The sequence below is a fragment of the Arachis duranensis genome, chromosome 5 (genome assembly GCF_000817695.3).
Source record: "Arachis duranensis cultivar V14167 chromosome 5, aradu.V14167.gnm2.J7QH, whole genome shotgun sequence".
NCBI lineage: Eukaryota > Viridiplantae > Streptophyta > Magnoliopsida > Fabales > Fabaceae > Arachis > Arachis duranensis.
This window is the reverse complement of record NC_029776.3, coordinates 2,924,007-2,939,336: the sequence shown is the minus strand read 5'-3', so window position 1 is coordinate 2,939,336 and position 15,330 is coordinate 2,924,007. Positions and strand designations below refer to the sequence as shown.

General features: G+C 29.4%; 2 protein-coding genes across 2 annotated transcripts; both read right to left on the bottom strand.

Moving 5' to 3' along the window:
• Nucleotides 1-3,906: 3,906 nt before the first annotated feature.
• LOC107487280 (uncharacterized mitochondrial protein AtMg00810-like) lies at nt 3,907-5,111 on the bottom strand. Its single transcript, XM_016107901.1, has 2 exons — nt 4,931-5,111; nt 3,907-4,844 (listed from the first exon to the last, which is right to left on the bottom strand). The coding sequence occupies exons 1-2, from the start codon at nt 5,109-5,111 to the stop codon at nt 3,907-3,909; spliced, it is 1,119 nt and encodes a 372-aa protein (XP_015963387.1).
• Nucleotides 5,112-5,299: 188 nt separating this feature from the next.
• On the bottom strand, nt 5,300-8,418 carry LOC107487279 (uncharacterized). The gene is made up of 6 exons (XM_016107900.1): nt 8,192-8,418; nt 7,492-8,038; nt 7,237-7,401; nt 6,650-7,134; nt 6,459-6,509; nt 5,300-6,359 (listed from the first exon to the last, which is right to left on the bottom strand). Exons 1-6 carry the CDS (start codon nt 8,416-8,418, stop codon nt 5,300-5,302), a joined length of 2,535 nt encoding a protein of 844 aa, XP_015963386.1.
• Between the last annotated feature and the right edge of the window lie 6,912 nt (nt 8,419-15,330).

The following is a 15,330-nucleotide window of genomic DNA, read 5'->3' as shown; positions in this document are numbered from 1 at the left end:
TCTCATTCCCACACAAAATTAGATAGAAACTCAAGTGCAGTCAACTTCACGTGAAATTAATAACTGAGAGTTATTAAATGATTTGACTAAATTTTCATCTAACGATTCTCACCTATTAACTTCATGTAAAGTCGATTGCACTTGAGTTTTCACCACATAATTAACATGCCCCATTGCAAATATATGTGCTTACCATGTGTATTTACATCTAACAATAGGACAAACTATAAATTATTAATTTTACTTTAAATTAAATTAAATTAAATGGGATTGGAAATCAATTTTTTTATTCAGTAGTGCTTAATTAGTTTGATTTTTGAATTTTTAAAAATTAATAATTTTAATATTTAAATTTTTTTAGTTATAAATTAAGTTAGTTCATCGTGACTATATATGTGGATTATATTTAAGAAAATTAATTTTTTTTTATTTTACTACTTTTTTCGCTTTAAAGGAGTATAACTTAACTTGTATTTCGTTTACATTGGATTCAATTGTCCTAATTAAACTCATCAAATTTATGAAGCCTTTAATGATCAACTAACATATTAATTAACTATTTCTCTTGTCCTTTTCTTTTTCCATCTATTAATTAATAATTGCATGTCATGGAAGCGTTGGAAAACAATATATAATAATTCACAAGTATGCAATTTGCATTAGTATTATTGCTAGGCTTTAATTTCTTCCCAATAAATGCCTAATAAACAATTAATAAACTTTTTTACACACAAATTAAAGTTGTGCTTTTTCCCACTTCTCTTGTTGAAGATAGTAATAACATGTATATAAATAAGAACATGCAATGTTGCAATTAAAAGAAGAAAAAAAACATTAACTTAGAATGAAGTAGTGAGTTAGTGATCCAATTAATAAATAGCTGGCTAGTCTGAAGAGATCATGATTGTTTAATAATAATTCCCATCATCTTTTTTGAAAACATAGGAGTAATGCAGTTGGAATTAAAAGATAATATAATTAATTTCAGTTATAAAGAGAATAGAAAGTGTAGTGCAGGTGCCGCAATCAGTTTCAGTTGGCCCTTCATCTCCATTATTAAACAAAGTGGTGCTCTTTTAATTTTGAAACACACCTAATAAGTAAAAAAAAATAAATATAAAAAAATCCAAAATTTAAAACATATAAAACTCAAGTAAAAAAATATTCGAAAGTAAAACATAGTAAATCTAATAATTTAGGATATAAAATTTAATATTTAAAGTTTAAATTTAAGATTTAGAATTTATGATTTTAGATTTAGAATTGTCTGTGATAGTAGGGAGATTGTCGACGATCGATAATGGTGAGTGATTGGTAATGAGTAAAATTATGATGTTCATTGAAAAGATAAAAAATAAGAAAGGGCAAAAAGTAAATTTTAAAAAAATAATAATAAATTTGTTTGTTTATTGACAAAATTTGGTGGAAACAAGTGAAATTATAATATTAAGAAGGAAGAGAAGAAGTAAAAAATAAATAAATTATAATTTAAAAAAATTGTGAATAAATGAATTTATTTGTTTATTGATTAAAATTGGTTGATAGAGTATTATTAGCTTTAATTTGGTTGTAAAAATAAATATGAAAATTTAATTTTAACCTATTATTTAATTTAGGTGTGTGAACACTATATCTATATGCGTCTCAAATGTAACCATATGGCTGGTCCTAAAAGCAAACACCAACTTACTCTTGTTTATTTTGTCCCAATAATGAGAGGTACCCATCATTGTTGTGGCATATATTGCTTTGAATTTTCATGTCATATACTATGAGGGCTTTAATTAGGTTATACATATGATAGAGATGTTACTATATGATTCAACTAGCTAGTAGATTCTATTAAAATAGAATCCACATGCATAAGAAAAAGCTAAGGCATGGGAATGAAGAGGACTACTCCAATTGTAAAGATGATGTAGGTTATTATATAATCAATACCCTTTTGAATTGTATTATATCACTACCTCTATAAAATTATTCTCTTGCACTTAAAATAATTTATCAACTACACATTATAAGTGTGAGATATTTTTTATCAACATAAGAATATTTTGAGTCAAATTTAATCTTAATTCTAATATAATATTAAAAATTATATGGCCCAATATTATTGGATCAACTACTATAAATATTTACGTGAGATTAATATATTATAGATTTCATATCTCTTAATAATAAAATATTTATATAATGGTTTAATTACTGTTGGTCTCTATAATTTTGTAAAATTTTCAATTAGGTCCTTATACTTTTTTTCTTTTTAATTGGGTCCTTGCACTAATTTTTTTTTTCAATTAAGTCTCTTTTAGTAGTAATTGGCTTAATTTTATAGGGACCCAATTAAAAAAAAAAAGATTTAGTATAGGAACCTAAATAAAAGGAAAAAAAATGTAGGGATCCAATTAAAAAAAATTGGTGCAATGACTCAATTAAAAGGAGAAAAAGTATAGGAACCTAATTGAAAATTTCGCGAGACTATAGGGACCAACATAGTAATTAAACATTATATAATTTATAATTACAAAGCAATTTTTATTTTATAAATTAATTTTTGAAGTTGGATTATTTTTATTTATTCTCAATTATTCTAATACTATTTTATAAAATAGTGCATACATAAATTTAGCATTGAATGAATTATATACAAGATTTTGATGGGATATGAATGAATGCCTCACTAATAATATATAATTAGTATGTCAAATAGTTTTTAAATCTTTCTTTTGATTTCTAATGAGTTGTAAAGTCTCACTAAACAAGGAATATATCCCATATGCATAATAATCAACCTCCATTTGTAGACTAAGACTTGATACCATTTAGAGGCATCCTTATAAAGATTCAAATGTAATATATGCTCTTCAAAGGAAATTGTTCTTTTATTCTTCTGTTCATTTAATTTGTATAAAATAATGTATCTCTTATGAAAGAATCTCAGCTGATTTATATGAAAGTCTTTTATTGCTTAATTAATGCAACTTTTTTACACCATAAAGATGAAGCATAAATTGCAACACTTTCGGTTCATGATTTCTCTCGTGATAACTTGTTTGTTGATAATAACTTTATAATTTTATTCTGCTTGGGCCGACTAGCTTTTTCAAATAAAAATTATGGCCAGGGTATACTCTCCAATTATTTATTTTTTATACTAAGATTTAATTTGCTCATATATATTACTTTAACAAAAAAAATATTTATTCATTTTAATTAGGCTACCAAAAATCATAAAGTAAGCATGCATTGTTTACAAATTTATTCATTTTTTTATTTAATATATAATTATTTTTAAACAACCATCAAACTATATATTATTAGTTCATCAAGAAAAATAACTATATTCGGTACTCATTATTAGAATTAGTCTATGTTATGCATTATTATCAAAATAGTGTAAATCTTTTATTTCTCAAATTAATTTAAAATTTATTGACAAAGATGTAATTTCAGTGATAGTGTAAAATATTTTATGTATATGATTGAAATATTTGTGAAAATGGCGAGGGAGAGGTTGCACTCTCATCAAGCTCTATTGTGCAAGTCTGAGATCAGAGAAGAACAAAGAAAAGAAGATGAATCAGACAGAAGAAAAGGGAAAAGGAAGAGAAAGAGAGTGAAAGAGTAAAGTTGTATTCATTGATTCTCAAAAACTGAAAACTGTGATACACTATACAGTTTTTATATGTGTGTGGAGTAGAATGCATAATGATAACTAATTCCCTAATTATCTAACGTCTTTGTCTAACAGTCTAACAATTTCCTAACTGATTACAAGCATGTATAAATATCAACTTGCAGTCACAATGACTCAAGTTACACCCTCCCTCAAACTGGGATCATGAATGTCCAGAAGACCCAGTTTGAAAACGTTCACAGTGAAGGGACCTGGAGCCAAGGCTTTGGTTAAGAAGTCAGCGAGTTGATTGCTAGAGGAGACGGCATCAAATGGATAAGGCCTAATAAATGCTGGTTTCGAGAGATGTGACAATCCACTTCGATATGCTTTGTGCGCTCATGAAATACGGGGTAAGTAGCAAGGTGAATGGCAGAACGATTATCACAAAAAAGAGTGATGGGTTCAGTTAATGGCACACTGATATCTTTCATCACAAAGGACAGCCATTGAGCTTGGCATATGGCAGCAGCTAAGGCTCTGTATTCTGCTTCCGAAGATAACCTGGCTACAGTACTTTGCTTCTTGCTCTTCCAACTGATCAAAGAATTTCCAAGATAAAAGCAATGTCCTGTGATGGATTGTCGAGTGTCCACACATGTAGCCCAATCAGCATCACAGAATCCTGTTAGCTTCAAATCATTGGCTGATGAAAAGAAAATTTCCAATGAGGGACACCCCTTTAGGTAACGAAGAACTCTATAGGCTGCGTGCATGTGAGCATCAGTTGGACAGTCAAGTAATTGGCTCAATCTCCCAATAGCATAGGAGATGTCATGGCGTGTGTTTGTGAGGTAGAGAAGCCTACCAATTAATTGACGGTAAGGAGTGTGATCCTGCAGTGCAATGCCACTTTCCTTTGATAACTTTGAAGCATACGTGTAATCCATTGGAGTGCTAACCGATTTACAATTTAAGTAACCAAATTCCTTGATAATGTCCAGTGCATATTTTCGTTGGCAGAGATGAATGCCTTTAGAATTCCTTGCCATTTCCATCCCCAAAAAATATTTTAAATCACCAAGGTCCTTTATTTTGAATTTGTTGTCCAACAATTTCTTGACATGATCAGTTTCTGTCAAGTTATTTCCAGTTAAAACCAGATCATCAACATAAACCATGATGATTGTAATGCTACGAGGAGTGATCTTCGAATGCAGGGAGTGATCTGCTTCGAATTTAACAAAACCAGCAATGGTGAGTGTCTCTGTGAGCTTTAAATTCCACTGACGGCTGGCTTGCTTTAATCCGTACAGCGACTTCTGTAGCTTGCAAACAGGGATGAATTCAGATTGGTCCCATCTAATCCTGGAGGCAACTTCATGTACACTTCTTCATGTAAATCTCCGTGGAGGAACGCTGTATCAACGTCCAATTGCTTAACATGCCATTGTTTGGCTGCAGCTAGAGCCAAAACTATGCGCAATGTAGTCATCCTAACAACGGGACTGAAGGTGTCTATGAAATCTACTCTTTCAACTTGAGTAAATCCTTTTGCCACAAGCCTCGCCTTGTAACGTTCAACAGTTCCATCCGGATTGAACTTCACTCGAAAGACCCACTTGCAACCAATTGCCCTCTTGCCAGTTGGGAGTTTTGTTACACACCAAGTTTGATTCTGCCTCAACGCCTCTCAAGTTCACTGTTAATGGCTTCCTTCCAGCAAGGATGAACAGCAGTTTTCTCATAGGTGCGCGGCACAACATTTTTGACAATGGCTAAAGAAAGGGCATTGTATTTTGGACTTAGTGCCTCATATGACATGTACTGTGAGATAGGATACCTGCAAACAGTATTAACCGTAGACTTTGCACCAGGAATGTCACAATGATAGTCCTTTAAGTGTGTTGGCATTGTCCTAATTCGGGTTGACTTTCTTGTTTCAATGAAAGGTGGATTATTTTCTAATGTATGCAATGTGGAATTATTTTCTAATGTATGAGATGATGAATGCATGGCAGTATCCTCTTTTAGCTGAGGGGGTGAAAATGATATAGATGATGCAACATGATTGTAAGTGGTGGTGTTGGCATGCTCTTCATTTATGGTAGGCGGACACCAAAAGTGATCTGTGTTATCTAAGGAATCAAGGTGATGTGCATGGTGATGAGTTTTGGGTGTTGAATCTACTTGTTTTAATGCAGAATTTTTAATTTTATTGTATGAAAAAAAATCCTCATAGAATATAACATTCCTAGAGGTGAAGATATTCTTGGAGTTCAAATCAAACAGGATATAACCCTTGGTACCCTCCCTGAAACCCAAGAATATGCATCTACGGGCCCGAGGATCCAGCTTGGTTCTGCCATGAACCATAGTAGAGGCATAAGCCAAGCACCCAAAGATCTTTAAATTGGATAAATTTGCCAAAGTTCCAAAGATGATTTCAAAAGGTACTTTATTTTTAAGAAAATGACTAGGTTGAATATTAATCAAGTGGACTACATGTTTAACAGCATATGTCCAAAAGCATTTTGGCAAGGAAGAGTGAAAAATCAAGGCCCGTACAGTTCCTAGTATGTGTTGGTGTTTGCGTTCTACAATGCCATTTTGCTGTGGGCTCTCCACGCAAGACGTGTGGTGCAAAATACCATTGGAGGCATAAAAGGATTTCAAAGCAAATTCAGGGCCATTGTCAGAGCGGAAGCATTTAACAGTTTTACCAAATTGAGTTTGTACATATCTAACAAAATGTATAATATGTTCAGAAGTTTCAAACTTATGATGCATGCAATGAATCCATGTGTATCTACTTTTATCATCAACTATAGTGAGAAAATACTTTTTGCCATTAAAGGAAGGAGTTGAAACGGGTCCCAAATGTCCACATGAACTAAATCAAAGCAATTAGCAGATTTAATTACACTATAAGAAAAGGGTAATTTCTTTTGTTTAGCTAAATGGCAAGAATTACATGGATGTATGTGTTTAGCACAATCAATCATAGGATATATTTTGTGCATTATTTCTAACATGTGTTGTGGAACATGACCTAACCGTGAATGCCAAAGTGCATCCACTTTATTGACTATAGTAGCAGAGTTGCCCAAAGTGGCAGTAGCTACAACCACAGAATTATGAGACAATTTGCTATCTATAAATGCAGAAGTGCCAACAATTGGTTTGCTATCCATTGTATATAAGCCATCAGTGCATTTAGCTACTCCAATCCTCTTCAAAGTAGCTTGGTCTTGGATCTCACAGAGTGAATCATTAATAAGCATTTGACATTTTAAATTTTTGGTCAGTTTTGACACAGAAATCAGTTTGAAGTCAAAAATAGGAATAAAAAGTATGTTTGCAATGTGTAATTGATTAGAGAAGCGGATGGTACCAATGATGTTACTAACTGTTTGAGTACCATCCGGCATTCTAACAATTATAGGGGGAATGGGATGGTGTGACTCAAAATCATTAAGATCAAAACTCACATGATCAGTTGCCCCTGTGTCAATGACCTAAAGGGTGGATTTCACAGCAACAAAGGAAGAAATTATGGTGCTGTATTTTAAAACATTTCTACCTTGACTCATTGGAGAAGTGTGTGGGTGAAGTTGTGCCTGAGGTGCAGTATGAGGTTGTGACTGAGCATCCTGACCCTGAAGGAGCTTGAGTATAGCTTCCTTTTGGAATTGAGTGAGGTCAAGTTTTAATGCTTCACTAGCTTCCTTCTGACAAGTAGTGCTTAGATTGCTTTGGCCGAGTTCATCAGTAACCTTCCCAGCCTGTGAATCAGTTGATATGTAGTTGACACTGCCAATTTGCCTTTAGCGCAAATGAGGTGGATATCCATGCTTCTTGTAACATGTCTCCACAGTATGGCCGGTGCGATCACAAAAGGTGCATTGAGGCCGATTACCCTTACCACGACCTCTGCCTTTCCCTCTACCTTTCCCTTTGCTTTTGTCTTCAAATGATGGATACTCTGTGGCAGCTCTGTTGAAGAACACCTTAGATTCTGGTGCTTCCCCAAATTGCCGCTCTTGTTGACTCAGCATGGAGAAAGCCGTATCCAAATCGGGCATAGGATTCATCAGCATCAATTGCAACCGCACTGAAGAGTATTGGTCATTGAGCCCTCGCAATAGTCGTGTGGTATAATCCTCACGTCTGTACTGGCGTATTACTTCCAATCCACAGGAACATATCAGATCGCAGTCACGGCAATGAGGAATTGGCCTGAAATTTCTAAGATCCTCCCAAATTGACTTCATTTTCGTATAGTAAGAGGTAATGTCTAGGCCTCCTTGCTTCATGGCAAACAAATCTTTTTGCAATTTAGCTATTTTGTATTTGTCACCTTGATAGTATCGATGCTTCAAATCTCTCCACAGATCAGAAGCGACGTTGTTCCAACTTACACTGTTGGAAATGTCAGGGCTCAAAGACAAGTTAATCCAAGAAACTAAGTAAGTATTGCAGCATTTCCAGGCATCAAACAGAGGATCATTCTCATGTGGTCGAGGCAACGAATCATCAATGAATTTCAATTTGTTCTTTCCTTCTAAAACTCACAACATTGCTCTACTCCATGGACCGTAATTATTAGGAGTAAGAACAATTGGAATAAAAGGCGTACCAGCGTTTTCGCTCGGGTGAATGTAATACTGACTTGTTGGATCTTGCATCGGATTGATGTGAGTTTTCGCCATCTGAGCCTGAAACACCGCAATTTGATTCAAAAAGGTTGCAATAGATTGTGCGTCCATTGTAGGAGTAACCGCTCTCTGATTATCAGCCATCAGAGATTGAGAGAAGAATAACGATTGAGGTCGTTGAAATAGGATTGTTCCAGAGGAATCAAGAAAAAAAAAGAATCAATGAATCTTCTTTGAAGAAAATGATCAGAAAGGATCGACGAATTTCTTCCAGCAGTCAGATCCGGAGGCTTCTGAACTCAGTCTCGTTGATCGGAGATTCACCTCTCCTCCACGCTCACTGCACCATGTGAAAATGGCGAGGGAGAGGTTGCACTCTCATCAAGCTCTATTGTGCAAGTCTGAGATCAGAGAAGAACAAAGAAAAGAAGATGAATCAGACAGAAAAAAAGAGGAAAGGGGGAGAAAGAGAGTGAAAGAGTAAAGTTGTATTCATTGATTCTCAAACACTGAAAACTGTGATACACTATACAGTTTTTATATGTGTGTGGAGTAGAATGCATAATGATAACTAATTCCCTAATTATCTAACGTCTTTGTCTAACAGTCTAACAATTTCTTAACTGATTACAAGCATGTATAAATATCAACTTACAGATATTAGAACTAATATTCTTTATTTCTATAAGTTAATTTCCTGTTTTAATATTATTTTTTATGCTATATTGTTATATAATAATAATGATGATGACATGTGATTTTACAAGTATAAAAAAATAATGATAATAGAATATTAAAATTGGTTTTCTATAGATGTTCTTAATTTTGCTTCGCAATTTTTTTTCTTTTTCTCATTAATGTTCTTTGGACAAAATTCTCTGTCAGCGATTTAATTAATTGAAATAAAGAAATAAGTAGGTCACCCCAACATCAACTTTAATTTTAGTGTCATTTCCATGCATAAAAGGAAGCTAAGGATTATTATTATTATTATTATTATTCCACATCATTTCAGACTAGGTGAATTAAATAAATAAAGTATATATTATTCTATTCACAAACGCATGCTCAAATCATGACACACACTCATCAGCGGAGTAAGAAATATATCTCAAAAAGTTTGATAGAATTTACGGGACTTATTAGTAAAAACAAAAGGGAAAAGAAGAAGGGTTAAGTTAATTAATTAATTAATCAATACTAGACTTTTTTTTTTCTCGATTTGTTTTCAATTAGGTATCAATATATAGACTTTTTGTGAGGATTATTCAATAATATATAATATATGTTTAATTTTACTAATATAGACTAATAATAGCATAAAGAATTCAAATCTAATACCTATTTTTTTTTCAGTAAGGTTAATGTTCAGTTTAAACCTTAAAAGATTTAATGTCTCAATAATTTGGTCATTCATGAAACATATGAATCAAGATAAGTCAAATTAGTTTTCTTTAACTTTCAGTTGACGTGTCACGCTAGTAATTAATAATAGAGTTATACTACGTGTACACTAAAATAAATCAGTCATTATAAAATATATATTAGAATATAAATACATATTAAAAATAAATTAAACCATACATGTATTTATATATAAATATATTAGTGACTGATTTTAGTAGTTAATTTTAGTGTACAAATAATATTTTTTTAATAATAATATGATGTGTTGATAAGCTTTATTTCATATACGTCGGTAGAAATTTAATAAAATATCAATTTAATTTACAGTAGTATTTTTTAAACACTAATTAAATTAAGATGTTGATTCTTTTAAAAACCAAATTGGTTAATGTATGTGATTGAAGAAATTTGAGATATTAAAATGAATCTATAAGAGAGTGAATTATAGAATTAAACAATGTGAATAATGGATATGTCGAATGATTAATTTAATAGGTACGTAGATGATTATGTTTATTAATTTTTAATTGGATGGTTATTTCTTTTGATTCGATTTACTCATGTAGAGTTAATAATGGTTGGATGTTCAATTCATTATGTGTACAGATAGTTATTCTAATATTAAAATTTATGAAATAATTTGAAGGATGAAGTATTTTTTTACTTTATTAAATCAATTATAAAGCCTATTGTTTACAAAAATTATTATCTACTTAACAAAATTCTTATATTACTTATTTTATTTAGGAATGACAAAATTTTCTAAAATACGGAAAGTTTTGCGGGAATTATTATTCTAAATGAAAATTCGTTTAGATGAAGAATTTTATTTATTTTTTTCTGTGAATGAGAATGAGAAACAAATTTTTTTTGAGATAGACACAGAGACACAAGTGGGGATTTTCATCCCATCTCTCTTAATTTCCAAATTTATGTGAAATACTTTTAATTATTTTTAATGGTTTATTTTTATTATAAATTTTTTTAGTCATTTTACATATCGTATATAAATTAAATTCTAACCCTAATTTCATTTCTCTTTCTTCTTTACTTTAGCAGTCAGCAACCATAGTCATTCTGCCAAACAAGAGTGATCATACAAAGAAAAAATAGGTCATTATTGTAAATATCCTTTTGGTATAAAAGATAAATTGAGGATATAATTATTGTTCTTTATTTTGTAACTTTTTTAGCCAAATAATAACCACAAGTAGTAGAAACTAAATAGTAAGTTCTCAATAGGAAAAAAAAAGAATATAATTATTCTAATTCTAACGCCACATACAAATATTGACATATTGTATTCTAATACGGAATTTCAACAAGAGGCGATTAATAAGCATCTTGCATTATTTTATTATGATTCTTTTTTAGAAAGAAAAAAAATTAATAATGAGCAGCATTATGCATTATATTCAACTTAGCATATCCTCTATGCTTCACTTTTCTTTTCTACTAATATTGTATTAACTTGAAATAAATTATTTTAATAAAAGATCACAGTTATTATTATTATTATTATTATTATTATTCATTTTGTTTGACAAAGACAAAAAGCGTAAAACTTAGCAAAAAGGATTTGGTACCCTATAGTTTAAATAAATTAAATTCTCAGTCATTAAGATATCGGCATATAGTTAAACCACAAATAGAGACATGACAAAGTTAGATCACTTCACTTGTAGCGTCACATCAAATATATGTGGTATTGCAAAGGATAATGTATTATACAACATTAATGAATCCGGTTACAAAATTACTTGTTTTAAAAATTTTAATTGAATAAAAAAAATATTAAATTATTTTTTACGTTTGAGTTTAATTTTGTTTTAGTTTCTAATGTTTAAAGTGTTTTATTTGAATTCAAAAAAAATTCATTTAGTTTTAATGTAATCTTACCGTAAAATTAATGCTAAATAATTAACATCACCATTTCACAAAATTTTACTGTTCTTCTCTAGAGAATAAGTACAAATTCGAGAGACACAAAATTAGCAGCGAATACATCATCGTGAGCTACTAGTCTTGGTTCAAGCACATGAAGAACATTTTCGAAAACTTGCTTTTCGTAGGAAAATTCACCGGAGACAACGAGAACAAGGCTATCGTCACCTCTACCATGGAGAACTTCCCTCAACAACTAAAGAATTTGGTTATATAAAATTTCTATATCTGAAAACTAAATTTCGTTATGACTTCATAGTAAAACTACATTGAAATTAAATAAATATTTTTTGAATTTAAATAGAATACTTTAAAATTTAGAGATTAACATAAGATTAAGCTCAAATATAAGAGACCAATTTAATACTTTATTCTAAAAAAATAATAGATAATTATACTCTAACGAATTTACAAATTTAAACGAGTTGGTTAATTAAAATTAAAGAGATCATTGATTAGTAGTACATATATAACAAAGATACGTGGGTATAAAAAATAGAGATGAAGATATATAGAGGTCATCCACTAATTATTGTGGTTAATGTGTCGTGTTTTCAACTTTGTATATATCAGCAAGTTGTCTTTAGTAAATTTTATTAAAAGGTGATCCCATAAGAGGCCATGATATTAGCATTATCATCATATTATATATATAAATAAATTTGTTAAACCCTAAGAAGATCCTAGCTAGGTCATTTCTTGTTCTTAAACAATGTTGTTTGTATATGTCTTATAGGTTGAAGGGGTCAACCCTAAAAAGCAGCTATTATTGTAATAAAAAGATATGTTAAAGTTCTTAGCTAGCCTCAAGCACACACATCGGATTTGTGATGGCAAAATAAAGAAAAAGACATGAGGGACAATCCACTTTCTGTTTGATTAGTTGTTTTTTATTTTATTTTTTAAATAATTTATAGTAGTACTTTCTTATATAATTATCAATAATGCATGTATAGGTAAAATACTAAAATTATATCTAAAATAGAAAATATAGGATTTGAATACCTCATATATATGATAGAAAAGATAGAAATTACATCTTTTCAGATTGTTGATGGTGGTGCTGTGATAATAAAACTTTCCGGCATAGAAAAAGATTATAGCTGGTATAGATCTATTAGTTGTATCGATATCTTATCGATCTTCAATGTCGATCCAATTGAATTGGTGCCGTGTGCATTATATTATGGTGAAAACTCAGGTTATTAGATAAAAAGTTAGTCAAATCAATCAAATTATTTAACGGTTTTCAAGTATCAACTTGATGTAAAATTGATTGGACCTGAATTTTTACCTTATATTATATATATTAATCTGATGTTCATTCACATAATTGCATGATAAAATGCATGGTTTTTAATAATTGGATCGGTTATTAGTATACTAAGATCAATTATTTAAATTAATTATGATTTGTATAAGATTACGTTATGCGTATATTAAAATCAGTTATTAAAATTAATTATGAGTATAAAATATATATTAAAATATAAATATATATTAAAAATAAATTTAATTATATATATTTATATACAAATATATTAATTTTAATTTAATGATTGCTTTTTGGACTATTTCTTCAGTATGATAAATTAATTAGCAAATGAGCATTTGATTGGTTTGGTTCATAATATAAACTAGTTGTGAGCAAATTGATTAAAAAATAGAAAAAAATTGATAATAAATGATCAATTTTGTCTGAGTTTTAAATAGTTGATTAATTTAAAATAATAAAATATAAAAAATAATTTTTGAAGATATATATGTTTAAAATATAAATATATTATTTTATTATATTTAATTATGATTGAATTTTAAATTTTTATATAATTATAAGATGTATAAATGAATTTTGATATAGTGTGAGTCTAAATAAGTGTAAGACACCTATAATTTAATTTGATTATTATTGTGGAAGGAGTAGGGTAGGGAAGATAATAATGAAGTGAGTGGAGAGACAGGTGGAACCCACGCGCCACCAAATGATTTGCGCGTGAGTATGTCCAGACCTAATCAAACAAAACGACAACTAACCTTTCCTCCACTACAAACTAGGAGTGGATGCCACGTGTCATCTTCCTAACTCCTATTTGCTTATTCACTAAACGACACCCTCTTCCCACGATATTAATAACAGTAGTGCTACATTATCAATTTTTTATCTGTCAAAATCTGCCAATTTGAGTTGGGTTGGACATAAAGTCCATTTACTAAATAAAGTCACATCTAAATTAATCATGGTTTAATCCTAATTTATCATGTGTTAGTAATAGTTGACAGACTCTCTCTTAATAACGTATACTTTTTCTATTAATAATTACCTTACCCTTACGCCCTTTCAACTTGCTGGATAATCTTACAATATTAACACACCAATTCTTTATTAGCTTACCTTAGCTTCCATTTTCTTTTAGACCATGCATGCCTAATTAAATTTTCAGTTTAAGCTCTATCTACTTTGGTTTTTCGCGATATTTTTCGATTCCACATACCACAAACCTAATTCGTTGTAGAATTTGAGATTTATTTTAAAATTTATGATCGGAAGTTATTATATGCAAAAGACATGATTTAAATTTTTAATATTTTTTAAATAAATTAATAAATTAATTATTAGAATAATCCAATTTCGTTGTTTAAGGTCTATCTATGATTATCTACTAGTGTATATATGAGAGAAAAAATTGAGTAGTTACGTGGGAATATATGATTTACATTTTTAAAGATATAAAATTAATCATAACTCAAATCCTAAAAGAAAATGAAATAAAATAAAAAAAATTATTATTTTTTAAAACTCTAAAGTACAAAGAAGTACACAAGAATATATAAGAATAAGTCATATTTTTATTAGAGAAATAATGATTTTGTTTTAATTTATAATATAAAATTTTTTTATTAAATATGTCTGTATCTGAAAACGATAATAATAATTGTCATTGCAGTCAACAATATTAAAGAAGTTATGATTGTTTTCTATGTATTTTTGTATACTCCTATCTGTTATATGTATATGATCATGACTTAAAAATGTGAGTTTAGTGGATTTTGAAAAAAATTAAAATAAAATTTGTTAGAGAGTGTGGCAAATCCGTCCTAAATAAAAAAAAATCATATTTAAAATATTAAAATTGAAAAAAAAAAGAAAAAATAATGATTTTTTATTTTATTTTCAAAAATATCCTAAAAAAAAAGTTACATATGTAAACTTAGCTTTTTATTTAATTAATTTGATAAATTAATCTTTTAAATTTTTCAAAAGAAAATTATGGTAGATCGATCCTTCAAAAGTTGAGTCAAAATAGTAAAACGAGCAAGAATTTTAGAGTATTTATTATGTTTACAAACAATAATATTAAGGAAACAATCATCTAAAATTATTTTGTTTAATTTAATATTTATAATTTTATGTATTTAATATTTAAAATTATATATTTATTACATTATTATTATATATTTATTTTATAAAAATAATTAAATATAAAATAAAATAAAATAATTTTTAATTAATTTAAATTGATTTTTATTGTTTTCTAAATATTTTGTATTTTAATAATGTCCTGACTTCTAATGATTCATTTGGGTGGCAGTACTAGTATTATTTTAGTAACAATTATGATAAGTTTCCATTATTATTTATTGTTATCATTATGGACAGGGATTGGGAGTCTACTCTTTAATTATTGCATTTTTCTGTATGTTTTA